We start from the raw sequence: 26,931 nt of genomic DNA, 5'->3' as shown, positions 1-26,931 counted from the left end.
CAACAGCGGGAGAGGTGCGAGCTGAGCAGTGTTCTAGCAAATGAAAAATTAATTACAAAGGACTTTCGGGTGTGTGTGAGAGAAGAGCAGGTAAAGCGGGCACATTCTGGAAAGAAGAATCCTTTGGCCGCTGCATTGTCAACGTAGTTTTTCCCATAAACAAGACCTTAATGATAAGGTCGCCCAAACCAGCAGCAGGTAGCTCAAAAGGACACCCCCGATTGCTGCTGGCTATATAAAGAGAAGATTGCGCAGCATCCACAACACAGTCGAACGACAAAGAGCAAACCGAACACATCAAAAAATCAAAGTAACTTTAATATGGCGCCCTCACAAGTGGATTATACACAACAGCAGCAACTGGAGCAACAGTTGAGCTATACGCACAAGAAATTCAACACAGGCTGCTACAAACACAAAAAGTTTGGTCAGCGCAGCGCCAAGGAGGCCACGCCCACAGCAACGCCGTCGACGCTATTCCGTCCCTACGCTTTGGATGAGAACACGCCACGAAAGCGACGACAGCAAACGGAGCAAGTGCAGCAGCCACAGCTGCCGCCCACACCGCCCAACACGCCACCACAGCTGCAACACCAACAACAGTTCACACAGTTCTACATGCCAGCCACGCCCACGCCCACTTTGGTTTCATCCCCGCCAGCAGCACCCATGCTGAACCATCAAGCTTACGCTCTAATGTTGCAAAAGCAACGCGCTGTGTTGCAAATGCGTCACATGCTCAGCATCAATCCGGATGCCAACACTTGGCCAGCGGAGCTACGTAATGCACTCTACTCTATGCTGCAGCATTGAGTATTGCCACAACAGGAATATAAATAACGGTGATTTGCCTAGCAACCAGTGATATAGACGTTTAAGTGCCACGCCCTTCAACAACAAATTGTACAAATGTGCCTTCGATCTAACAAACTACATATAGCCACTACTAATTGTATATAAAAATTAGTTTTTATAAAATAATTTTAAGTAAATAAATGAAAAAATGGAAATGAAAATTATGCGAGTGTTCTCATATTTTGGGAATTGGGATGCTGGTTAGGTTCTAGAACAAGTTTTTATAGATGTCAGGCTAATGAATTATGGATTTTTTAGATATACAAAAATAAATTAATAGCAACGAAAAGTTTAAAATTATAAAGTTATTTTAATCAACTATATTAGTAAAACTAAGTAAGGCATCTAAACAAAACACTTGTGAACATACAACATACAACGATATAGACAGGCACAATCTAACAGCAGCTGTTTTTGAATTTAAAATACATTTATATATTGAATTGAGTCATTGCAAATATTTACTTGGTTTAAACTGCACTAAAAAGAACGCCTAATTAATTATTTAAAGTCTAGAGTGAATTATTAAATCCCAAACGATCAAATACAGAGTTTGATTGAACTCTGGACTTGTCGCGACTGCCGGCATTAACACTTGAGTGGCGTCGTGGGGAAAATTGGGATTTGTTGAATTGTGTTTTGTTGCCGCCACCGCCACTGCCGCTGCCTGCTGCAGCTGAGTTACCCAAACGCTTGTGCACTGGCAACGTATCCTGGCGTGCAAGCAGCTCATCACTGCGCATTCTTATGGCCTTGCCTTTGACGGGACTCAAACGCGCTGTGGGCTTCTTGGGAGGTGATGCCTTGAGATTGTAAGTCTTGCGTGTGGCATGCAGCTTGGAAACTATTGATATAGATATGATTAGTTAACAGTTGAGCTTTGTATTTCATATACTAACCCAAGCCCAAACGTGATTTAATATTTCTTGCTAAATTGTTATTGCCACGCGCCTTATATGGCACATGTGGTGCTATTTCTCGCACTTCCGCAGTGGACGCAAATTTAACAATTTTTTCTACAGGCGCCGCATCATCGTAGTCACTCATGGACAGTGCGTCCATATCATTGTCGACATCATCCAGCATATCGTCCGTACTATCATCCTCGCTATCATCGCCTCGCTTCAGCGGCACCTTGGTCACCAGCATTACCTTTTGTTGTGGTAAACGCGTCACCGGCGACACTGTATTCTTTGCTTTAACTATGGACGAATTGCGCTTGACGCCCGTATTCTGCGTATTCTTTAAAATCGATTTAATCTCCTTGCGGACGACAACTTCAACATTTTGTTTGCCGCCCAGACGTGCAAAAACCGAATTATTGCTTGAAGTGGCTGCCACTTTGGATATTGATACCTTTGGTACGCCAATATGCACACGCACATTGCTCTCGCCACTGCTGCTGACAATGCCCTCTTGTGCTTCATCATCCGACTTGTGTTTGTGTAGTCTGGTAAAAACATCATTTTTCTTAGAGCTGCTTACGCGATCCGAGTACACTACCATTAAAAAATGTTATAATCAAACTCTTTCACATATTCATAGTCTATACGTACATTGTTCCCGTTTGGCCAAAATCTGTTTGCTACGCTCTGTGGTGCCTGCAGGCAAAGTGACTTTATATTTGCCTTCATGTTCAGGCAGCACGCGACGTGCTGGTTTTGTTGGTGGTGATGATTTTGACGCTGTCGGTGTTGCACTTGGAGAAGCGACTGCCGGCTTGTTCTTATGCTTGGGTGCTTCTGGTGGTAATACCTTGTCCAATGCGTTCCGCTCATACACCTGCTTGGCATGGCGCAGAATAGCTATTATATCCCCCATAAGCGTTATACCCATCTCACGCAAGTATTCCTTGTTTAGATCAAGCAGCATATCCTCTTGTATACGGTTTTCCACAAATATATGTGCATAGCTTGCAGCTGCGGGCGACGGTATGCCCCCGGCATTGAAAAACTTTACCCAACGTGCTGAAAATGTTATATTTTAATAATGCTAATGCAAAGAGATACTTTCAACATACCTGCGCTGGTTTTAGACATGTTAAAAGACTCTTAAAACACTTTATTGTACTAATAAATTGATATTTTTGTTATTATTTTTTCAAACAGATCCACTATCATCTACTATAAATAGTTCGATAACTTAAATACCACATTGTTTACGTATTTTTCATATCGATAGAATGAAATACTCAATATGAACAGTGACGTGAACTGTGACTGTTCAAAAAATAGAACTGACAAATATCATCCGTTGTTCGATAAATTAATCGATCTTGCATCTCGCTCGCTCCCATTGGAAAGCCTCAGTGCTGCACTGCTTGCACACTATTTGCGGGTAACAACGTGCGGTATATTTATTTACGTATTTTTGAATTAAAACAATGGCTGGACGCATGGAATTGTTAAGCGAGCAAGGCTTGCGTCTCGATGGTCGCCGGCCCCACGAGCTGCGACACATCAAGTGTAAGCTGGGCGTCTTTGAACAACCCGATGGCAGCGCATATATGGAACAAGGAAACACCAAAGTACTGGCGGCTGTATACGGACCACATCAGGCGAAATCAAAGAAAGCTGAAGGCAACGACCTCGTTATAAACTGTCAATACAGTCAGGCAACATTCTCCACAGCAGAGCGGAAGAATAGACCACGCGGCGATCGCAAATCCCTAGAGTTTAAAATGTACCTGCAACAGGCGCTGAGTGCGGCCATCAAATCAGAACTGTATCCACGCTCACAAATTGATGTTTACGTGGAGGTACTGCAGGCAGATGGTGCCAATTATGCAGTTTCCTTGAATGCGGCTACATTAGCATTAATAGATGCTGGCATATGTCTAAATGAGTTTGTGGTTGCCTGCACAGCATCGCTGAGCAAATCAAATATACCCTTGACGGATATATCGCATATAGAGGAAGTATCTGGTGGACCTAAGCTGACTATTGCAGCACTGCCTACGGCGGAGAAGATTGCCTTCATGGAGATGAGCGAGCGTTTTCACATCGATCACCTGGAAACCGTTATAGAGACGGCAATGGCGGGGTGCCGGGAGATACGAGACATTCTAGAGCGTGCAGTGAAGGAGCATCTTATACATATGGGCAGCGCTGCTGACTGGGCGCGCGTTGGTTAAAATAAATTTTACATTTTGCATAAACAATTAACATGTATTCATAGTTTAGTTACAATAGTAGTTAACTTTTGTCAGCTGCCTTCTGTGGTGGCTGCCATGTTTCAAGCAGCTCCACTAGGTGAGCCTTGCGTCGATCCACCTGTAGTCGCTCAATGAGGCCACTAAGCTGCTGTCCTCCCTCCAAGAAACCACTCAGATTGTGCAATGTTCCACCTTGTATGCGGTGATCCGTCACACGGTCTTGCACAAAATTGTACGTTCGTATCTTCTCGTTACGGTTAAGATTTCCCTGTTGTGCCTTGCGTGTCGCCTGTTTGCTGGCCTCGCTGCTTTCAAGCTGCTGCTGCATTAGCTTGGCCTGCAAGCGTCTCAAAGCCAGCTCACGATTTTTCAATTGCGAACGCTCCGATTGTGCCTCGACGGCTAATCCAGTGGGCAGATGCACAATACGCACCGCCGAATCCGTGGTGTTGACATGCTGTCCGCCAGCGCCGCTAGCACGTTTGGTTTCAATCTTTAGATCCTTTTCGGCAATGTTAATTTGAACATCAGCAGGACGTGGTATGACTGTTATGGAAGCCGTGCTGGTGTGCATGCGTCCAGATTTCTCAGTACTTGGTACACGTTGTACGCGATGCACGCCCGCTTCATAGCGCAGCCAGTTGTACGCATCCGCATCATTGACCAACAGATTAGCATGACGCAATCCGCCTATGTCTGTAGTTTCATACGAAAACTGCTCATACTCCCAGCCCATGTGGTCAAAGTAGCTTGTGTACATATCGTAAAGCTCCTGAGCAAACAGCATGGCCTCTTGTCCACCTGCACCAGCATTGACCTCAAAGATTAAGGCGGGATAGTGCTCATCATCTGACAATGTCAGCAGTTCTTGCAGCATTGACTGCTCCTGCTTCTGCAACAGATCTGTATACACGTTGTTTTCCTCTCGCATTAAAGCACGCATATCCTCATCCTTCTCCGCAGCCAGGTCCTGCTCTGAGGTAATGTTGCGCTGCAGCGCTCTATGCTGTTCTAAACAGTTGACCACGCCGTCAAGCTTCGACATTCTCACATAGGCACTGTTATTGCCGGCTGCAGTTACTCTCAAAGCATAATATTCCTGACGCAGTGCCTCCAGATAGGTCTGCAGCTTCTCATTGCGTAAGCTCAACACATTTGTGCTACAGCAGCGTTGCAGCCACAAATGTCCACGCCCATTCAACAATTTACGTAAAAACATTTAGCTAATATAATAACAATAACAACTGTTTGCTGGTTGAATAACAAATGCAGTGTTGCTTTTTGTTATATCGCGCAACCACCACAGCCATTGGCTATCGCGAAAAAATTGTTTCGTTATCGAGCTTTGCCTATCGGTCATTCGTTCGTGTGTTTGTAATCATGTTCGTGTTTAAAATTTAAGCTAATTTATAAAATTAGCCATATCAGTGCAATAATTCAGGCATCAAAGCCGTTGGCAATATAAAATCAAATTGTTTAAATCGTCGCATAAGCTGTGCGTTCAGCGTTTTTCGCTACATGTCTGTGTGTGCAGTGTTGTGGGTGTGTGTCTGCGTCAAGTGTGTGTGTGCTCTCGATTAATGAAAACATTTGTAGTAGGCTGTTGTGGTGGTTGTAGTAGTAGTAGTGGTGTAAGTGCAACAGTAGAAAATAGCAATTAAGTTTAATTAACACACATTCAATTGAATGTGCAAAGGCTGCTCCCAGACTGTGCATTTACAACAGCTTTACAAAGCGAAAGAGCAACAAACTTTCTGTGTTTGTGTGCGTGTTTGTGTGAGAGTGTGACGAAATGCCACCGCTTAAAACCTACTCCGCAATACCCATGCACCATCTATACAGTGTGAACAACTGCAATAACGGCAACAATGACAACAACACCACCGAAAACAATGATAACGACTACTTCAATCTGCCTGCAGCCGCTGCGGCAGCAACACAACGCACAAACAATCAGCCGCCCTCATATTGTAACGCCCAATATCCGTTCAAGGTGTTGGCCAATTTAAATCAACTGCGAGAACAATCGCGCTTCTGCGATGTGGAAATAGTAGCTGGGGGCGCCACTTATAATGCACATCGCGCCGTATTGAGTGCGGCCAGCGCCTACTTTGAGGCCATGTTTCGACCCGAATTGGGGTTGAATGAAGTCAAACAAAAGTCTGTTGTGTTGCACACAATCGATGGGGATATATTGAAAATACTGCTGGACTTTATATACACAGGACGCTGCAGGATTGGGCAGGTAGGAATGCACACTGCATTGCTAGAATCCTTTTATGTTATTGTGTTGTTTTTTTTTTTCTTTTAGTCCAATGTGCAGGAGCTGCTGGCCGCTGCGGATATGTTGCAATTGAACGAGGTCGTTGACGGCTGTTGCGAGTTTCTTTGTCGTGAGCTGCATGCCACAAATGCTTTGGGCATTTTACGCTTTGCGGAAGCGCACAATTGCGAATCGCTTGCCAAGAGTGCTATGAACTTTGTGCAAGCCAACTTTCCAGCGGTAATTAACAAACTATCTTACAATGCATGTTGTCAAAAGAGAATTTGAATAATCCCTAAAGCAAAAAGTTTTGTACGACTGTTCCCGCCCGGGTTCGAACCGGGGACCTTGTGCGTGTGAAGCACACGTGATAACCGCTACACTACGGAAACAACTGAAAGTGCGGTGGCCCAATTTAAAAATTGTATCACAAGGTTTCATAAGCTGTCCAAAACAGGTTGCCACAATCTATTTTTAACAATCTGACTGACATGTTTAGTGAAATGGAAGTTATGTCAGCGCTGACTTCCTTTTTGTTCGCTCGGATTGAGTTCTGAATAATCAATAATGTTGAGTGTACACTAACGTAAAGTACGTCATTAATTTGTTAGCTTTTATAATTTGTCTACAACCCACCCACATGCGAATTTGAACCAAATCATACTTATTACTTTCCCCGTTTCATTCGTTTTCAATTCATTATTAACGACCCGGCAGCGAATGCCGCCAGGCACACAAAAAATTCAATTTAGACTCATTAGAGTGCTCCTCTCCACGGAAATCTTTAGTAAAAGGCGAAAGATTTATTCGACAACTGAAGAGAAGCCAGAGTAATTTTGCAATGCAAACCCACTTGCCCAACCCTACTCTCTGACCAAAACTAGTTGTGAATTATAAGCAACAGCGTAACTCTTGAAAAACGCCTTAGAGTAGGCAATAAATTTAAGCAGCACTTGATATACATATATTTTACTCAAGAGAATTCTCTGTTTAATCCATTAGATTACCCTGGAGGATGAGTTTCTTGAAACACCGCAAGCTTTACTCTCGCAGCTGCTTAACTCAGAGCTGCTGCGCGTCGACTCCGAGTCACAGGTGTTCCAAGCAGCGCTGCGTTGGATTAAGCACGATGTGACGCAGCGTCGCTGCTATGTCTTTGATATACTCTCGCATGTGCGCATGGCCTTGGTGCCTGTAAAGGTCATTGACAAGGCGCTTAAGGATGATTGTCGTGACATGTCCGTAAAGATAGCGTTGCGGTCCATTTGCCGTGACATTGCCTCAAAGCGCGGTCAGCTGGTGCCACTGCGCGTCTGTCCACGTCAACTGGCCAAGAAGAATATCTACATTATAGGCGGCTCGCACAGAGACACACCACGCACCTGGAACTCGGCGGACTGCACATTCGAGACCGTGGCCAAGTTTGACATTTTCCGACGTGAATGGACTGAGACAGCACCAATGGAAGTGGGCCGCATATTGCCAGGCGTATCAGCGCTAAATGGCAAAATCTATGTGGTAGGCGGCGAGCGTGGCTCTCAAATCCTAGCCAATGGCGAGGTATATGATCCACAGAACGATATTTGGCAGCCCATATCGCCAATGATAGTGCCGCGTTGCGAGTTTGGCTTATGTACAATGGGTGGCAATCTGTTCGCAGTGGGTGGCTGGATAGGAGATGACATTGGCGGCACTATGGAGTCCTATGATCCAGAGAAGGATATGTGGAAGCTTATAGGACACATGCCGCAGCCACGTTTCAGCATGGGCGTGGTAAGCTTTGAGGGATTAATCTATATAGTGGGTGGCTGCACCACAACCACACGACATTTGCCGGATTTAATAAGGTAAGCTAGTCAAGTTGAATGAAGTTCTCACTCCAGCTAATGTACTCGCACTTTGCAGCTATAATCCTGTTACCAAAGAGTGGACGAATTTGGCGCGCATGCAAACAGCACGTTGCCAAATGGGTGTGGCTGTGCTGGATCGTTATTTATATGTGGTGGGCGGCAGCAGCATTAGTCAGGATGTCTTGAACTCAGTGGAGCGCTATAGTTTTGATGAGGATAAATGGTCACCAGTCTGTAATCTTAATGTGCCGCGTGCCATTCCAGCAGTTGCCGCTGCGGACGGCTTGCTGTATGTCGCTGGTGGAGATCAGGTGCGCATCTTTGTTGTTAATAAGCAAATAATTGTATAAAAAAAACTAATTTATGCCAACATTGCAGCCTTGTGAAGTGAACTTTTATCGTGCCCAGGTCACTATTAGCGCCGTGGAGTGCTATGATCCACTTTCGGATACCTGGAAAAACTGTCCCGACCTGCCTGTGAGTCGCTCCGAGGCAGGCGCTGTCGTTGTTTAAAGCCGAGCTACTCTACTTGACGTCCAGAAACTTTCTCAAACCTAACATTAAGTAAACACAAACACACACACACTCACCTAAAAACGAGATATCTTTAACTATATATGGCATTGTATACGTTAGATAACTGGCATATACACATCACACTACGTAGTGCTATCAAAAGCGTAGCTTTGCGCTTCTCTTACGGCTAACTTTGTTCCGATTCGTAGCGCAGCTAATCACCCAGTTTATAGTCTTATGTATAACTAGTAGTTAGCCAGAGCAACTAATCAACAGCAACGATATTCTGGCCCTTGATTCTATCATGAAACTCTCTCCAATTCCGAAAGTGCACTCAGCACATAGCAAAAAGCAAAGCATGTATTATCATAATTGCTGAAAAATGTTTGTCTTGAGAGAAATTTATGTTTATGTTAATCGATTTGCATTACAATATATATATATATATATAACATTGTGAACAAGCATCGCTATGTACGCATTACCCTGCAACTATGAATTGATGATGATGAATAAACCTTAACACATGTACCAAAACAAACATTCAAATTCCATCAAAACAAACAAATTGTATTAATAATAGGTGTGTATTTACGTAAAATATAATTGTATGAACTAATAAAAACAATTCCATGTCTTTCCAATCAAGTAAACGATTTACGATGGGGGTTGTTCAACGCAATAAGATTTCGAGTGAAAAATTATTTTAGAAAGCTTATTGCTAACACATGTTTTTATTTTCGATTGTTTGTAATGTATTTCTTAGTTGGGCCGAAATCCCGGCGGTACTGCAATACCGGGCCAACCCGCGACAGAGGTGGAGCAAGCCCCTAGCACTCCGTCTATTTCCAAAAATCAGTTTAACATTTGTTGTTCTCCAATGGAGAAACTATCAGATGTTAAGCTGATAAGAACAGATACTACACTTTGATCTTAGCCATAAGGCCGAGAAGCGATAACTTTACCACGCAATTGTCGTGGTAGTAGACCGCATTTTAGATATAACTGGTTGGGAATTTTAAGAGTGAATGTGCAAAATAAAAAAGAGTGTTGGAAAATGACTCACGCACGAATAAAACATCCACGAAATTCGTGTCGCAAACTGAGCAGCAAGTGTTGGAAAATGCTAAGTGGAGCAAAAATGCGGGCATTCAAAATAGGGTGGATTACGTATATACAAATAGTGAATTGACTTACTACATACTATCAATTACCAAAGGTAAAATGTATTCACAGCATGTAGATAGAACATTCATTAATAGTTTAGACATTGATAAAAACTTCAACTTACCTGACAAACTGAATAGAGCCTACTGCTCGCTTTAGCACAACTATAGATGTTACCTTTCCCGCTGGAATTCACAACTAGTTTTAACTGAAACGTCAGCTTGGCCTTGGCCAATTGCATCCTAAAGTTATCGCTTCTCGGCCTTATGGCTAAGATCAAAGTGTAGTATCTGTTCTTATCAGCTTAACATCTGATAGTTTCTCCATTGGAGAACAACAAATGTTAAACTGATTTTTGGAAATAGACGGAGTGCTAGGGGCTTGCTCCACCTCTGTCGCGGGTTGGCCCGGTATTGCAGTACCGCCGGGATTCGGCCCAACTAAGAAATAAATTTGAAAGAAATCCAACAATAAAGAAATATACATAAACAAATTTAGTTGTTTTAAGTCTTTTGTTGTGTATATGTCACATTAAATTATGTTGCTTTATTAAAATTTATACAAGATTTTATAATGCAAGCTGCCAGCTCAAGCAGAAATTTGGACATGGACTCGCCTGGCAAAAGCTCAATGTCCAGCGCCAACATCTCGCGCTACCAAAAATCCAGCTCTGTAAGCTACTTGGGAGCTGGGCTAGAGTCAGCGGCAAGCAGCAAGCGGAAACGACGGCAGGTGAAGCGGGAGCAGCGAGTGCAGATGTCCAAGCATTCGGTGTTCACAAAGCATTTCTCCAATTGCCGCTTGCCTGTGCCAGTGCCGTCGACAGATTTGAAGCTGGTGCGGCTTAGTCGACACGAGTCGCTACTTGATCGAGAGCGTCATCCGCCGCTGTATGTGGTGCCCGATCAGAAATCTCAATGGGCACGCCTGCGCATGGTGCATTGTCCCTGCAATGGTTGCAACGCCCACGTGGATCCCAATGGCCTGCTCTCTCATTATTTGAATGAGCACATGCCACGACTGGGCGTGCCCTTTGTGGAGGTGCCGTACCCAGTGGAGAAGCAAACATTGCGCGCCAGCTGCTTGCCCAATGCGCTGGAGAGCGATGTGCATACGTTGCTTGGTCTCTATGGCTATAAGCGCTTGGGCTTGAATCCGCTGAACTGCGCTAGGAACACATTATTGCCGCGCGACTATCGCCAGTACTCGCAGCATGGCGTGCTTATGCTATTCGCCTGCCGCACACGTCATGCGTTGCTCTGGCAGCGCAAGGATGCGGATGCAGACGACGTCATAGTTATCTGGGTGGCTACGCCGTTGCAGGATGTGAGTGTCTGCTTGCGTTGTGTGGTGCAGCCGGCGGAGTCTACGCGGTACTACTCCAAGCGCCTAAAGGCAAGACCCCTAGCCTTGGCAGCCTCAGCTCCAATAGCTTGCCATGAGTTCATCAAGACGGATTGCAATGCCATTGTCATTAGCTGTCAGGATCTGTGGCAGCTAATGCCGTTGAACTCCAATCAGCTAAAGCTTAATGTGGAGCTGCACTTAACGGGCGAGCAGAAGATCTAGGCATTATAAAATCTACAACAATTTGGCTATAAATAATTTCAAAATTTATTTTTGGCAATATAGTACACAAAATATTCTAAACAATAGAAAATTAAAATTGTTTCAAGCAAATTAATATACAATATACATATGTAGTTAATTTTATAGGTATAGGTAGTAATTAGAGCTATAGATTTGCACTAGAGAAATGTTGGAGATTACGGCTGTTTGTTTGCTAAAATTCACACATCTATTAGTTTATGTATATATCTTTTTGTAATCATACACATGATATATTTCGTACAGATTTTTTTGGGGGCTTTAGCACGCGCTTGACGCTTACAAACATACACAGTACAATAAAATTTACAAAAAGTATGAGCCTAAATAAACATACATAAAATTTAGTAATTAATTATGGCTAAATTTTAAATTAATGCAGCATGCATATATACACATAGCTTTGGTATATGTGCACACTTGCGTGTAAATAATTGTTTTTTCGCTTTTGTCATAAACAAAAAACAAAAACAGAAATGCGCAAAAATAATTTGACAAAATCTTAAAAACGTAACGAGCAACTCGAACGAGAAACTTTTGGTGTGTAAACTAAAAAACACATTAACTAAGCTTAGTTAAAAGATGAAACGCAACAATAACAACAATTGCTTGAAGAGGAGCTCCTCTAGCCTGCCTTTTGTGTTTGCTTTTGCCGCTGCAACGCCTCGAACGCTTCGATTTCCTTCTTCTCTTTGGCTTGATTGCGACGCTCGTACTCCAGCCGATGCGAAATAATGCGCTCCACAATGCGTTCTGTGGTCATGTCATTGCCAGAGATGATTGTCTCAAAGATCGTACGCATCTTGGGCACCGAATACGGATCTATTTTGCCATCCTCCAGTGCAATGGGCGTGCTGCCATGGCAGACAATATCGATTTTGAAATGATCCAGTAGCTCCTCAGTTACGCAATAGGGTGCACCAATGACAACCTCGTTGACAAACTAAAATGATAAACAGACAAGCAAATAATAATTTCTTATCAATGTCAAGTGTTCTTAAAATTACCTTGCAGGCCAAAACGCTCAGCACACGCTCGTGCAGATTCATAATGGGATAGTTGCTGCCCTTGTACGAGTTGACAACGGGATCTGTATGCAGACCCACAATTAGATAATCGCACAGCTTGCGTGCCTTCTCCAGGAAATCCAAATGGCCAACATGAAACAAATCAAAAGCGCCCGCTGCATAACCCTTCAAAATAAAACAAATTAGCAAATACTTTTAATAAGTGTATTAGTTATATTTACAATCTTATCGCCTGGTTGTGGAGATTTGCCATCGCTGAATTGTATTATCTTTTGGGTTGTGGGCAGAAACTGACTGCAGCCAGTCCAAGGACTTTTTGCCGCTGAATCCTGGCCCATGTTCGATGAACCTAAACGGGATTGCAGTTGTTGAATCTTTAAAAGTTTTGCTGCTTTTTTGAATTTTTGAATTATGTATAGGCATAATATTAATACGAGCGCAGTTAGGTTTGCATTTTTGATTTTTTGAGAGATTTGCGTTTTCGGTTTTTTGGGTTTTTGTTTTTCACACAGACATTTTTTTTAGTTCATAGGTTTTTTTGATAAAGTTTTGCAATTTTTTGAATTGATTTTTTGGTTAGTGGTAAACAGTGCGTACATAGAAATAAAAAGAAGAGAAATAGTAAACATGTAGAGAGCAAAAATAAAGCAATATGTTGTTGTTAGAACTACTTGCTAGCTTTGGGGGGAGGGAGGGCAAGTAAATTGAAATTTCAAACAAAATTAAAAGCTAAGCAAGCATATGTTAAGAGTATTATAAATACTAAAAGACTGCTCTTCATACTTGGTACTGTTAGTTTGTTTATTGTTATGCATAAGTGTGTGTGCGCAGCATGCAAGGGGCAAAGAAAATAACGGAGAGATAGTATATGCCAAAGAATCAATGTTAAGAGTTATTAACAAATTATGAACTATATAAGCTATAGATACATTAATATTAAGAGAATGTGACATGCAACAGGCAAACGAGGCGTTACCTTCTTTCTCGATATCATATTCGGCGGAGCCCTGACGAAAATGATTGCGTGTCAGCAGGAGCATGCGACCCACAAGATCTGTGGTTGACACGCCCGCGGTGCGCTTGACTTCCCTGGTAAAGAGAGAAAGAATTAACAATTGTATAAACAAAAAGCAATAGAGCAGCTTACTTGTAACGATTTGCTGACTTAACCAGATGATATGTGTCCACACCCTCAGCAGTCATTGTGATGTCATCTGTAAGCAAGATAAAGTAAAATTAAAGAATGCATTCAATTTTAACTAGAATTTAAATTCTATTCCAAATAAATTTCCAACCCAAATTGAATTCAGATTTGGAATAAAATGAATACATTCCAAAAGGACATCCCTCCCGTTATCTATAATAGTTCTTTTTGCTTACTATGCTATGATAATTATACATAAAAATTATATTTAATCTAATCTAATGCAAACTTACCGCCATGCACACAAAAATCACAGTTATTTTGATCTAGAACCTCTAGTGAGGTCACATATGGCGCTCCCAGCACCACCTCGTCCACCCACTTAATGCCCTTGACCATTTTTACGCGCTCCTCCTCGGTAAATACCGGCGGTCCCTTATGTTTGGTAATCTCTTCATCGGTGTGTATGCCCACAATTACTTTGTCGCCCAATGCCTTGGCCTGTCGCAGTGAATTGGCATGCCCGAAGTGCACCATGTCATAGCTAGATCAATTAGATGAAACAATTAGATCAGTTATCTTCAACGACATATATCATGTTTCGAGTGTTACTACTTATCAAATTTAAACGGAAGGCGTTTTTAACAAAAACAAAAATAGAAGAACAAACAAAATGAAATCTGTGCATGAAATGTTTGGGTCTTATCACAAATTCAATATTCAACCCAACCACGCGCGCTTTGTTTTTCAATTAACAATAGCCCAATTGAAAATAAAAGCACAATCAATGAACTGAAACGACCTTGAGAGCTGCTAATGCAGCTGATTCATATTTGCAGCCTAAGCGGAATTTAATGTATATTATAATAAAGATAACCTCGACTGATTCTGCAGCTTCATTAAGTTTTTTTTGCTAATGCCAGGCGGAGGTTCAAATACCTCAATCAGCAGGCATGTGTAACATTTGACATTAGTGTGTATAAAACTGTAAGTAAGTGTTACACTTGCTATAAATCTGATAACAAATCGTCATGAAACCTCATTCACAGCTCTGAGCTTGTTCCACTTTTTCTTTTGTATTATTATTGTTTTATTTGCACAGAGATATGCGCAATAGGCAACGCACTTTGGACGCGATCATCAGTTGCAGCAGCCAGACCAGAGCTGTTGATATAAGAGCTTTGTTTTTTCCGCTCCAATGAGAGAAGAGAGTCTGCACATTTGTCCGTCTTCGTCATAAATTGCTGACGGAATACGGCGTAGCACGTGCAACGACGTGACAAGCTAACTAAATTTTAATTTTACGGCTTTTAAAGCGCGTGCCATCTGTTAATGAATATCTACAACACTTAGTGGGGGCGTATGTAATTAGCTTTTAAAATAAATTGCATTTTAAATAATTTCCCATACGGAAATGAGTTGAAAAGAAATAATACTAGCAATGTTTAAGCTTTAAAGCATAAAGAAATTAAGTGAATTAAGAAATTGACATATTGCAATGATCAAAGCTTATGCTAATAATATTCAATAATTATAATCCATTCAAAAAAGTAATGCATTATTTTATTTAAAGTAAGAACATTTCCCCAACTTGCAGTTTTCACTTTTTTTTCTCTAAAATTGCATAATTTTCATTTTAATCTAAACTAGGTATATTTCCACTACAATCTTTGCTGGCAATGCAATTAGCTGGAACATGTAAAGACTAAATGGCTCAATTGTTTTAAGTGCTAGAGCAATATAATGATAAAGACAAGGCTACAGACATGTGTACTTTACTTTTAGTTTTAAAACAAATACCAAAAGTCATGCATCAATATTGTGAATCAGGCGAGTAGATATCTTTACAATATTTTATATACTGTCGATAAGTCACCCCACCCACCCAATTTCCAATCAGCACTTAAGACGTCATCGTTATCATATCGCCCGCGCTGGTAGGTAATACTCGATTAGGTCATGACAATTAGTAATGTTATAGATGAAATAATTTTAGAACACGCATAACGCACAAAAAAAACCAATGCAACGTCATGTAAACAAAACGTCAAATGGTTAAATTAGTATTGTTAAAAATAGGTTTGTCTACAATTATTTACAGACAGTGAGAGCTGTGGGTAGAGCGCTGATAGTCTGTGGGGGCCTAACAACCCAGACTTTAGGCGTATATATATATTTTGCCAGGCATTCAATTAGCTTATGCACCATTCATTAAAAATGACAGCAACAATGAGAATTATAAACCTTTGCTCCCGGAGATCTGGCGACGGCGACCAAAGAAATCTGTGTCGAATATGTATACATACTATAGCTTGAATACTAAGGATTCCAGCACAGCGCAGCACTCAAGCCAACTGAGGTCTTAATCAATTTTAGTGAACAACGACCGTTTGCTGATTAAGAAATAAAATATCACGCGATTCTCGGGTAGAATTTGTGCTCTCTTGGGCGATAGCATTATAGTATGTTACATACATATATATATATATACATATATATTTGTTAATAATCAAAGTATTACGAGCGCTGAGCGCGTCTGTGTCTTTAAGCGTTTTACATTTGTTTTGAAAAGCGGTTCATTGACACACATCAAGCGTGGCTAAGAGGGGGGCAACAAATGGCGCCAAGATCTACTTGTAGAAGCTGCCATATGCTCCAACCTGACGTCGTTAAATCCACGTTTGTGATAAGCACAAAATGTGTGTGAGTGGCAGCCCCTTGCCCCCTGGGGGAATATACATATATTAAGCTATAGACCCAGCATCAGCTGTTATCATTTTGAATAATTATTTTTATTTATTTTCGGTAGCTAGAGCTTGCACTTGATGTTGTCAACAAAAATAACCCGGAAATAGATTATCAGGCCATATAGTCATGTATCTGTTGAAATTCAACGCGTTTGCCCTATTCAAGTCCTGTCAGCGCCCTTCGTCTACATTTATTATGAAAAATTCTATTAAGACTCTAATTGTGCTAACCTTTACCTACTAAATAAATTTCTAAAAGTCATGCACAAGTTGATGCAACTTTAGCTGCCACAACCTTGGCAAAAGGCCGGCAACGATGACGTCTTTGCTATGCCAAATTATGTGGTCAGCCGAGTGGGGGCGGGGTATAAAATACTGTAGACATGCGCGCAACAGAATCACGTGATATTTTTAAAAGCAGACGTCGACCATAGTCAACAAAGGGTCACAAAAGAAACGTGCCCTATGTATTTATATACCTACATACATATATACAAAAAGAGAGAGTATGCTAGAAATTGTTGTTAATAGAGCGGGTGGGGGGTAGAAGAGAGCTGCCATACATTCAACGACGTGTACATACTAAGAATCATGCGATGCTTTTGGGCGTGTGCATCATATTGTCAGACAAGTGTGTGTGTGTGAAAGAGATAGCGCATACATATAAACAAGTAAGCAATGCCGCCAAATAATACAGTAGGAATTTCTTTTGATTGATGTGCCACTCACACAAATGCCTATTTATATGTATGTATGTGCATGTACTCTTTTATATAAAATACAGTCCCCGCCAAAGAGCGTTTGCAGCTTAATGTACATATCAACCGGTCAAACAAGCAAGCGAGAGCGTAAAATTATAATTGTTAAATGCGCTTTGTTGGCGTCCGTCGTCCGTCTATAGCAAATTAGTTGATAGAATGACGCAATAAAATATAGAGCAATAACCGTTACGTCGCTATACTCAACACATACATGCAAACATACTTGCAAGCGGCTTTGATTTTCAATGTCAATGGAAATGGAAATTTTCGAAATACATTCAAATGTATGCCAACACTTTTGACACCTTCTCACTATATAATGATATACATCATACATATATGTATAGTTTGTATATTAATAAATATATATAATTGACTCACCAGCCATCACACCACACGCGTACTTCCTTTTTTGTGCCATTACATTTGTTGTTGCCGTTGCAATTACCGTTTACCAGTTTCTCACTCATGTTTATTGAATTTTTTATAGTTTTTTCTCCTTTTTTTGATTCTTTTAATGAATTATTTATTCCTAATTGGGGAAGCGTAGTGGTATATAAATATTTATGTCAGTGCTGATTGTAATATATCTACACTGAGAATTACCGTTTTAGTTAAGCGCACATCGAAAAAAAAGTTATACGAAATATTTTTTTGTACGAGAAAGCGACGTGCACACTTTGAGCGCCGAGTGTTGATTATGACAAGCTGAGTTTGCGTTCAATGTTTTTATGATTGACAACCGCAGCGCCTGCTTTGTAAATATTTCCGTTTTGTTTATCAGCAGCGCGCGAGTTTCAGCCATAAAATGTTCTCAAGTGCGTGAGTAATATATGTATGTTTATAGCGCTTTGAGTTGCCAGCTGACTAGGCTTACCATCTCATGGATGACACTGTGTTGCAATTCCATATAATTTTTTTTTAATATCCATTTTTTAATATGCATCCATTTGATGGAGAACTATCGAACACAATCGATAGTGGCATCGATATTCGAAACAACAATTGATAATATTTATTTTATTTTATAATAAATTTATGTTGTCTATACTGACTCGCGGGCAGCATAAATAATTAACTTTGATAAGTTTTGATTCGTTAAATCAATAATATAAATTCGAGCTTTTGATACTAACTAGCTTTTTTAGCTAGTTTTTATATGAGTCTGTTGGTAGAAGCCGGCTGTCAATTGCTTTTTAAATAAAGTTTTAAATAAATTGAGCTCAATTGATCAAAAAGTTTTCTTTTACAATTTCTTAAGTTCATAAAAAGAGCGTATAATATATTATTATGATGAAATATTTGCGCAAAATAAACGTTTTGTTTTCCAGAAATTTCAAATTTGGCATTTATTACGAATTAAGATACGGTCACACTTCTCTGTCAGCCCACTGTTATAAACTTCTAGAAAAGTCCGGCAGCGGCATTCTTATTTTTTTTCAAGTCAAATCTTTGCGTGCTAACGACGTGTTTGCAACAAATTGAAGCTATTTAATACAATACACTAATAGCAAACAATTTATTAGCATGGAAAAGGTAAGCAATGCACATAAAAATGCAGCGATAGCAAAGCTTCATGCTCTTGATTGTGGTTAAAACTCATTGCAGGTGAACGAACTGAAGGAAAAGGGTAACACAGCGCTCAATGCAGAAAAGTATGACGAAGCGGTTGCTGCATACACAGAAGCTATAGCGCTGGATGAGAAGAATCATGTGCTGTTTAGCAACCGCTCGGCAGCATTTGCCAAAGCTGGAAAATTCAAGGAGGCGCTAGAGGATGCGGAAAAGACCATTGCACTGAACCCCACCTGGGCCAAAGGTTACTCACGCAAAGGTGCTGCTGCTGCTGGCCTGCGCGACTACATTAAAGCCTTTGAGGCTTACAATGAAGGTAAGTGCAGTCATATTTTGTGAGTCATGCCAACATAACCTCACTGTTTGTTGCATGCATTGCCGCAGGCTTGAAGCACGATCCGCAAAACGTCATGCTGATGCAGGGCCGTCAGGAAATAACAGCCTCGGTGTTGAGTTTCATGCAGTCGCAGGGCGACATACCCATGGACATTGATCCGGAGGAGAGCAGCCGTGCTAGCGCGCCCCCGCCGCCAACTAAGGCCGAGCCAGCCAAGCCGGCTGAGCCAAAGCCCGAAGACATGACAGAGGATGAGCGCAAAAAGTACTTTGCCAAGAAAGAAAAGGAACTGGGCAATGCTGCCTACAAGAAGAAGGACTTTGAAACTGCCCTTAAACATTACAATGCCGCTATCGAGCACGATCCCACTGACATTACCTTCCACAATAATATTGCGGCTGTGTACTTTGAACGCAAGGAGTATGATGAATGCATCAAGCAGTGCGAGAAGGGTGTCGAGGTGGGACGTGAGAATCGTGCCGACTTTAAGCTGATTGCAAAATCTTTGGCACGCATTGGCAATTCCTATCGTAAGCAGGGCAACTTTAGACAGGCCAAGGTATACTATGAGAAAGCCATGTCTGAGCATCGCACACCGGAGATAAAGACCTCGCTTAGTGAAATGGAGGCAAAGATTAAGGAGGAGGAACGTTGCGCTTACATTGATCCCGTCAAAGCTGAGGAAGAGAAGGAGAAGGGTAATGAATTCTTCAAGAAGGGTGACTATAGCACAGCTGTCAAGCACTATTCGGAGGCCATTAAGCGCAATCCCGATGATCCCAAATTGTACAGCAATCGTGCTGCCTGCTATACAAAACTTGCTGCCTTTGATTTGGGTCTGAAGGATTGCGAATCTTGCATCAAGCTAGACGAGAAATTCATCAAGGGTTACATCCGAAAGGGAAAAATTCTGCAGGCAAGTTATTTGGCATTATCAAAAAGATACACAATTCTTATAACTATAACTATTTCGTTCTTTAGGGCATGCAACAAACATCCAAAGCTTCAACTGCGTATCAAAAGGCACTTGAATTGGATCCGAATAATGCTGAGGCCATTGATGGGTATCGCCAGTGCTCCATGAACTTCCAACGTAATCCACAAGAGGTGCTTAAGAATGCCATGTCCGATCCGGAAATTCAACAGATACTGAAGGATCCGGCCATGCGCATGATTCTGGAGCAAATGCAAAACGATCCAAATGCTGTGAAAGAGTAAGTTTTGCTAAATTTAAAAAGAAATGTGAATTCAAGTTTAATTTTTAATTTATTTTTAGACACTTGCAAAATCCAGCTATTGCCGATAAGATAATGAAGCTGCTGGAGTCGGGCATTATACAAATACATTAGTCTTAGCGTTATTCGAAAAAACCATACAAAGAAAATTTGCAAGCAAAACAAGCCAATCGCTAACATTCAGAAGACATTAAATAACATTTAATTTACAAACAAAATTAATGCACTAATAGTTACTAGTGTGCTGCCTCTAAACAAATATACATATATCACTACCTTAACATAGCTATGCTAAAACTAAATATCAATTACAATAACTATTGTCTGTACTATCTATACAGATGCTGCTTTGGAAATGTCTCTACAGGCAACGCCGCTGTCCTTATTTTCATACTACATTATATGCAGTAGCTTAGCTCTATAATAAGTTTTCCAATGTACAATAAATACAAGTCAAGAATGGTAAATTTGAGCTTCATTTAAATGTTTGGCATAGGACATTAATTTGCAAGCAGGAATTCTGCTCAAAAAGATCATGTTAATGAACATTTTGCGCAAAATGGTCGTTTAACAGAAAACGCCGTTTAACATTCGCAGTAAAGATACAAAATCGAGTTAAGATTATCAAGCCTGTTATAACTTATCGATATTTGAATGAAAATCAACAACCCTAAGCGCAAGTCTTATCAAAACTGGTCACACTGCGAGCATGTTAAAAAGAAATACGAAATGGTGTGCTGATTGTGCTTTGGTTATAAAAACTCAATAACTATAAATATAAACAAGTGCGGCTCATTGAACACAATTGCACACACAAAAACTTTCAATCAAACACACTTGAAACTAAAAGCAACGAGCACGTTTTTTTTTGTTAATTGTTTTAACTATTAGTATACGAGTGTTGAATGTGTGTGCTGCGCGAGTGTGTGTGTGTATGAGTTGAGTTCGCGAATTGAGAATTGAAAGATGGTGCTCGTTAAGTTGTGAGCGTTAAAATAAAACTAATAATAAGAAAATTTAAGCGAAAAAGTGTACAAATTAAACTACAATTAGTAGCAACTAACTAAAAATAAGCAACAAAAGTAAGTATAAAGCAAACCAATTAAAACAATTTGTTGCTGCTGTTGCCCCCACCAAAAAAAAAAAAAAAACGCTATGGCCCAAAGCGAGCGAGTACGTCTCTCTCTCTTCGCATTGGAAATGCGTTTTGGGGGCGCTTGGCAACAAGCAAAAGCCGCTACATACATATTAACACACACTAAAACGCATAAGATATCGGAGTTCACGCCTTCCTTTTTTTCTTTCTTTTTTTTTTTTTTTTGTTTTTTTCTTTGATGCATGCAATCCGTCCACACTTAGTGCACTCTGCACAAAACGCTCGAGCGGAACCAAGCTCGGCGGTCAAGCGGTTGCTGTCAGAGAAACCAAAAAGGATAGAAACATGAGACGACGCCTGATGTTGCGTCACCTAGGACTGTGGGCATTTATATTATTGACTCGCGAGGAATCCAAAATACATATTTGTGCTGGCACACCCTGATGGCAGCTTTCTAGTGGCGTATCATCATATCTAACGGTAAGCGTTAAATATAATCAAAAAACGCCTATAAGATTAATATATAGTTAAGTTAGAATAAGCCAAAACGCTAAGATTAATATAAGTTAAGCTTAGATTTCAAATTTAAGAGGATGCAGTTGCTACTGCACAAACTAAAGAGTTCTTGATGCTCAATTGTTAACTTCCAATTACTACATAATTGACCTCCAACAAGCTTTGATTGTTGTTAACTTAACTTTTCCCTTTGCTGCTCTTCGACTCTTTGCAGAAGGGCGAATACACGTTAACACTGATGAAGGATGGCAATGAAAAGCTGATAAAGATTTGCCGCATCAATGGCATGTATGGCTTTAATGAGAAAGATACATTTCCCTCGGTTGTGGAGATTATAAACTACTATATGGTTAATTCACTCGGAGTTTATAACAAAACGCTGGACATAACGCTTAGCAATCCCATTTACTGTCCACACGATGACAACGAAGTGCAGCCCCAAGGTGATATGCGCTCATTGAGCGACGACTTGATCCGCTACTCACAATTGTTGTTGCAACAAAAGCAGCAACTGGATCAAAAGAAAACCTCCTTTAATGCCATACGCGAAGAGCTTATCGAGCAGAAACAGAATCAAGGCGCCTTCGTGCAAGCAGAGAAAATGATACGCAGTCAAATAGCCATATTGGAGTCCTTCATGAAGGTGCCACCTGTGAATGCCAATGGCACGGGCAGCTGTGCGGCGTCGGCGGCAAATGTGAGCTGCAGTACGCGTCAGGAGGAGCACGAGCATATGCGTGAGAATTTGTCCAAACTCAAGGCGCATTTGGAGATCATTCTATCCAAAGAGAGCAGCCTCAATATGTATATAAAGATGCGCAAGGAGGAGGAACAATTGTTGGAGCGACAAATTAATGCCACCAAACCGGAGATACAGGAGCTGTTAATGCGCAAGGACAAGCTATGTCAGTATATGTATATGAACGTCATAACATCTATGTGTGGTAGTATGTGTGTGTGTGTAAGCATTTATTGTAGCAAAGGGGCAGAGACTTGAGGGATTTGTGTTGCACGCTCTCCAAGCTTGCATGTTAGGGCTAAAACGCTGTCCATTGCATTTTCCATAGCAAGTTGTCAAAGAATTTTAATGCCTCAAGTTCTGGCTCATTTTACATGGTGGGGCTCCGGCTAACATTCGTTTGCCTGTCAGTTGTGACCGATAATAATAGCAAGAACAGCAACAACAACAATAGATTAATACTCCCCTACCCTCAACCCACTGCTCGCGCTTGGTCTGGCAATTGGCCACGCTAAGCAGTGAGCTGGCCTACGTGCTTGCATATAAATATATACATACACATATATGCATTATATATATATAAACGTCAGCAAGTGTATTTTGTACGTAGCGTTTTTTTATATTTGCTGACACTGACGTTAGCGCAGCTAAAGCTAATGACAATAGTTACGGCTAGTTGGCTAAAAACATTGAGGCAGGCTTCGTCTGTTGCAATTTCCTTATATGTTGTAGTAGAAAGAAAGAAAAAACTACTAGCATATCATTTCTTTGGAGTACGAATAAGATCTGAAGTGCAGCAGTTCGTGGAATTTTGCATAGCTACATGCGAAATTTGATGGAGCAAACATTTTTCATTTATATTAGGAACTTGTGATATGGCCAATGCAAATAGATAGAGCTAGAGCACTTTATAAGAATTATGATATACAAATTCTACAGCTAGCGAGATTAAAATTTAAAGTCTAAAGCGACAAGAGAAATTATGTTTTCATAGAAATTTATCATTTATTTATATATCAAGTAATTCGGCGATAAAAAAGTATACCTAAGATAGATTATGCGGAAGCTGTCTATGAAAACCTTGTGCGAGTCTTTTTATAAATTTTTACTACGCACAGCTTTATCTTAATTATTTAACTGTGAGTTACTCGACTGACAATTTGGAATCTTTAGCTGTTAGCGCAGTTTTTTAGGCTGATTCGTCATCGATGATGATTGGTTGCACCTTGATCCAGCTTTGACCCCATACAGTGTCTGCTTTGTAGTATGCGCACACGTGTGCATTTTTGTAAAGCTTTTTTTTTTGCGTCTAACTCTTGTACTATCTGCTGACTTTTTTTTTCATCAACATTTTGCAATATTTTGTACTACACATGTTTCAATTTATTTTTATCTATTTGGGCATCTGCCCTTAGCAACTAAACTTGGGTTTTACCAATGTGTGTGTGTGTGTGTTAGGGGTTTTGTCATCAAAGTTTTCTACGCTTTTTTTTTTTTGTGGCACGCAGCTGTGCGTTTCGACTTTAAGGTTTCTATTGTTGTGCTGCGTAGTGTAGCGGGCACCAGATAAGAAGGCTTCACTATCGTTATCTTGCCATGGAATTATTGTTTGCCCAGTGCTTAAACTTTTAGCTTTCTTCGTTTTTTTTATATTCGCAAACCTTTACATACGCGCTCTTTTCCTTTTGCTTTTGTTAATGTCTCTATTTTAATTAAGATTAAGCTGACACATCTCTCCGCGTGCTTACGTGTGTATATACATGTGTGCATATACTTATAGCAAAGAGAGTAGAGTTGATTATGTATATACTATATATTATATATTTGTATATATAGTTGCGTTTCGGGGGCAATTGCAAATTCCTTGCTACATGCGCGTCACATAATTATATACTATAGAATAGATAAGACATTGGAAAGGTCGTTAAAATTATGAAGGCGACAAGAGACGAAGCAACTAATACAAATTTGTTTATTTAAACTAAGTTGAGCTAAAGCTTAGTTAACGATTTATGTTTGTTTTCTCTATTCGAGGAGTTAAACATGCAAATTTATTGCCTAGTCTCAATTAGTAAATATTTGAATTATTTTTAGTGAGTAATGTGCAAAGGAATTTTAAGACAATATACTATATGGCATTGCTAAAAATACATTGCTTGAATTCTTAGGATAGATTGCGTAGGAATTCTAACTTAATGAGTTCGTGAAGTGACTCTGCTTAAGCAAAATATTTTAAGGAATTTTAAAGAAGTAATTCAACTATTGCAAAATGTGGTGGAATATATATATATAGACGCTAATAGATTAGCAAATGTGCACACGTGTGCGAATAGACATAATACAAAATAAATACTATATGGGGAACACAAAGAGGTTAAAGTTGGTTCAAGGTGCAACCAATAATCATCGATGACGAATCAGACTAAGCCGGCTGAGTTATTATATAAATTTTTGGAAACTTTCTAAAAATAAATTACAGCAAGTGTAGTCGGTGGAATCTAATTTGAAAAAGTATTTTATTTTAATTCGAATACAACGTTTTAATGTACTGCAAATCAGCAAAGAAAAAAAACCTTTTTTTTCGTAGCGTGACATTCGAAATTTATATGAAAAAAATAATCTGCTCATCTAGCAAATTTGTGAAAAAAACCAAAAATAATATTAATGTTAAAGTTTACGTAGATAACTCAGACCAGGGCAGTCAGATTAAAAGTACTGCCTCAACTATGCGCTACAGTTAAATTCGAATTCGAAACAAGTACTAGCTGAAAAATAATTTACGATTGACTAATTCGAAAATTCGGAAGAATTTAGTTTATTACGATATATTTTATGCTATAGCATACATTTCTTTTAATATTTGCGCAGTTGCCAAAAGACTCAAATTTCTTTCCCACTTCCCTTTGATATTTTACTCAAGTTTTTTTTGTGGACTTCACATTGATCATGATGTCATGATGGCTTGCTCGTCATACGTTAAACACTGATAAGCACCCCACAACTGACAGACAGCCTAGCTCCAATGTCTTATCGTGTTTAGTCACTTTTTTTTTTTTTTTAATATTTTGTCTTACCTTAACTAGTTGAGAGATTATATATATTAAATGTATTTTACTTTGCTTTGCAGGCGCCTGAAGAGCTTTGGTTTAACCGAAGACGATCTGAATACGATACTGGATGTGGGCTACGATGATTGGAAGGATCATTACGAGAAGGTCTCCAATTTGCCACATCGCAATGAGAGCTCGTGGCTACTCAAGGATTGCAAACGCTCCGATGCGGAGGAGCTGCTAAAGGGCGCGCCCACGGGCACGTTCTTGATACGTGCTCGGGATGTGGGACACTATGCGTTGTCCATTGTGTGTCATCAGGCGCAGGCGGGCCTGCCCGATATACATCATTGCATTATCTTCGAGCAGGATACGGGCTTTGGCTTTGCCGCTCCGTACAACATTTATCCCACGCTGAACAGTCTGGTCGAGCATTATGCCTGCAATTCCCTGGAGGAGCACAACGATGTCTTGACCACGGTGCTGCGTCTGCCTGTCTACTATTGGATACAGAACAAGCAGCTGGTGCTGGAGCAGGAGTTGCCACCGCCCCCCACTGCGAATATACCGATACCTGCAAGCAGCCGAGCAAGGGAGCGGGAGGATGTTGCGACGAGCAGCAGTTCATCGCTGTTGAGCAGCAGTGAAACTAAAACGCCACCGACTTCCATATCGCCATCTAATTTTGGTGGCAGCGGTGGTGGCGGCGGCGGCCAATAGACTGCCACAAAAACCAAACACAAGCGCTTTCAAGTTCTCTCATTGCAAAATAGAATCCCACAACAGGGTATTTATTTATGTTTTGCAACAATGCCTGCTCTAAAGCTATCTCTCTCTCTCTCTCTTAACAATATACTTAGGTATATGCATATATGTAATATTTTTGTTGGTGTGTGTGCGCGTCAGACGTGCACAGCATAAGCTCCAACCACCCCCCCAAATCCCCACTCGCTGCCCCTGTAGACGTCTCTAAAGCGTCGCAAAAGAAAGAAAAAAGAAAACTGCAAACGAAACAGAAACAAGTAATTTGGTGATCAATGTTAATGTTGTTTACACATACATATATAACTATATGTATTTAGATATGCTATGCTATACATGTTTGCGTTTATTATATTTAAACAAAAATTTAATTTTTTTTTGTAATATTGGGTTCAGAAACCCGCAATTAAAATATTTCTCTCAGGCACTCACGACGCTGTGCGTTAAATTTTGAGCTGGCTTAGTCGTGTTCAATGTAAATATATAAATGATATATATATATACAAGAGTTTATTTCAAATAATTTGT

At 40.5% G+C, this 26,931-nt stretch overlaps 7 protein-coding genes and 4 non-coding genes across 13 annotated transcripts; 5 read left to right on the top strand and 6 right to left on the bottom strand.

Moving 5' to 3' along the window:
• The first annotated feature begins 321 nt into the window (after window positions 1–321).
• On the top strand, window positions 322–26,931 carry LOC108608119 (phosphatidylinositol 3-kinase regulatory subunit alpha). Its single transcript, XM_033293898.1, has 5 exons — window positions 322–336; window positions 404–481; window positions 11,291–11,295; window positions 22,249–22,761; window positions 25,719–26,931. Exons 1-5 carry the CDS (start codon window positions 322–324, stop codon window positions 26,359–26,361), a joined length of 1,254 nt encoding a protein of 417 aa, XP_033149789.1. The 3' UTR covers window positions 26,362–26,931.
• LOC108607599 (uncharacterized protein C19orf47 homolog) lies at window positions 1,202–2,973 on the bottom strand. Its single transcript, XM_017998502.1, has 4 exons — window positions 2,876–2,973; window positions 2,412–2,822; window positions 1,755–2,354; window positions 1,202–1,699 (listed from the first exon to the last, which is right to left on the bottom strand). Exons 1-4 carry the CDS (start codon window positions 2,892–2,894, stop codon window positions 1,368–1,370), a joined length of 1,362 nt encoding a protein of 453 aa, XP_017853991.1. The 5' UTR covers window positions 2,895–2,973; the 3' UTR covers window positions 1,202–1,367.
• On the top strand, window positions 3,147–4,008 carry LOC108607603 (exosome complex component RRP41). The gene has a single exon (XM_017998507.2). The coding sequence runs from the start codon at window positions 3,239–3,241 to the stop codon at window positions 3,986–3,988; it is 750 nt and encodes a 249-aa protein (XP_017853996.1). The 5' UTR covers window positions 3,147–3,238; the 3' UTR covers window positions 3,989–4,008.
• Window positions 4,008–5,243, bottom strand: LOC108607601 (peptide chain release factor 1-like, mitochondrial). The gene has a single exon (XM_017998505.2). It carries the CDS (start codon window positions 5,226–5,228, stop codon window positions 4,050–4,052), a length of 1,179 nt encoding a protein of 392 aa, XP_017853994.2. The 5' UTR covers window positions 5,229–5,243; the 3' UTR covers window positions 4,008–4,049.
• Window positions 5,379–9,266, top strand: LOC108607597 (actin-binding protein IPP). The gene is made up of 5 exons (XM_017998499.2): window positions 5,379–6,254; window positions 6,321–6,512; window positions 7,275–8,119; window positions 8,178–8,433; window positions 8,501–9,266. The coding sequence occupies exons 1-5, from the start codon at window positions 5,802–5,804 to the stop codon at window positions 8,633–8,635; spliced, it is 1,881 nt and encodes a 626-aa protein (XP_017853988.1). The 5' UTR covers window positions 5,379–5,801; the 3' UTR covers window positions 8,636–9,266.
• Window positions 6,592–6,664, bottom strand: Trnav-cac. The gene has a single exon. It is a non-coding gene; the product is annotated as a tRNA-Val (tRNA).
• LOC117135066 lies at window positions 6,984–7,106 on the bottom strand. The gene has a single exon (XR_004458972.1). It is a non-coding gene; the product is annotated as a U5 spliceosomal RNA (small nuclear RNA).
• On the bottom strand, window positions 9,400–9,595 carry LOC117135081. The gene has a single exon (XR_004458987.1). It is a non-coding gene; the product is annotated as a U2 spliceosomal RNA (small nuclear RNA).
• Window positions 10,056–10,250, top strand: LOC117135070. The gene has a single exon (XR_004458976.1). It is a non-coding gene; the product is annotated as a U2 spliceosomal RNA (small nuclear RNA).
• LOC108607600 (ethanolamine-phosphate cytidylyltransferase) lies at window positions 11,623–17,889 on the bottom strand. Of its 3 annotated transcripts, none has more exons than XM_017998503.2 (8): window positions 17,700–17,889; window positions 17,475–17,625; window positions 13,879–14,129; window positions 13,589–13,655; window positions 13,418–13,530; window positions 12,663–12,829; window positions 12,421–12,606; window positions 11,623–12,356 (listed from the first exon to the last, which is right to left on the bottom strand). In XM_017998503.2, the coding sequence occupies exons 2-8, from the start codon at window positions 17,561–17,563 to the stop codon at window positions 12,039–12,041; spliced, it is 1,191 nt and encodes a 396-aa protein (XP_017853992.1). In that variant the 5' UTR covers window positions 17,564–17,625; window positions 17,700–17,889; the 3' UTR covers window positions 11,623–12,038. The 3 variants fall into 3 exon arrangements, with proteins under 3 accessions (XP_017853992.1, XP_017853993.1, XP_033150337.1); XM_017998504.2 differs by having other exon boundaries at window positions 12,663–12,790; XM_033294446.1 differs by having other exon boundaries at window positions 17,475–17,889.
• LOC108607598 (stress-induced-phosphoprotein 1) lies at window positions 18,520–20,707 on the top strand. The gene is made up of 5 exons (XM_017998500.1): window positions 18,520–18,629; window positions 18,702–18,984; window positions 19,053–19,921; window positions 19,987–20,219; window positions 20,282–20,707. Exons 1-5 carry the CDS (start codon window positions 18,621–18,623, stop codon window positions 20,352–20,354), a joined length of 1,467 nt encoding a protein of 488 aa, XP_017853989.1. The 5' UTR covers window positions 18,520–18,620; the 3' UTR covers window positions 20,355–20,707.

Source organism: Drosophila busckii, chromosome 2L (assembly GCF_011750605.1).
Source record: "Drosophila busckii strain San Diego stock center, stock number 13000-0081.31 chromosome 2L, ASM1175060v1, whole genome shotgun sequence".
In the NCBI taxonomy this organism is placed as follows: Eukaryota; Metazoa; Arthropoda; class Insecta; order Diptera; family Drosophilidae; genus Drosophila; species Drosophila busckii.
This window is presented reverse-complemented; position numbering and strand designations above follow the sequence as displayed.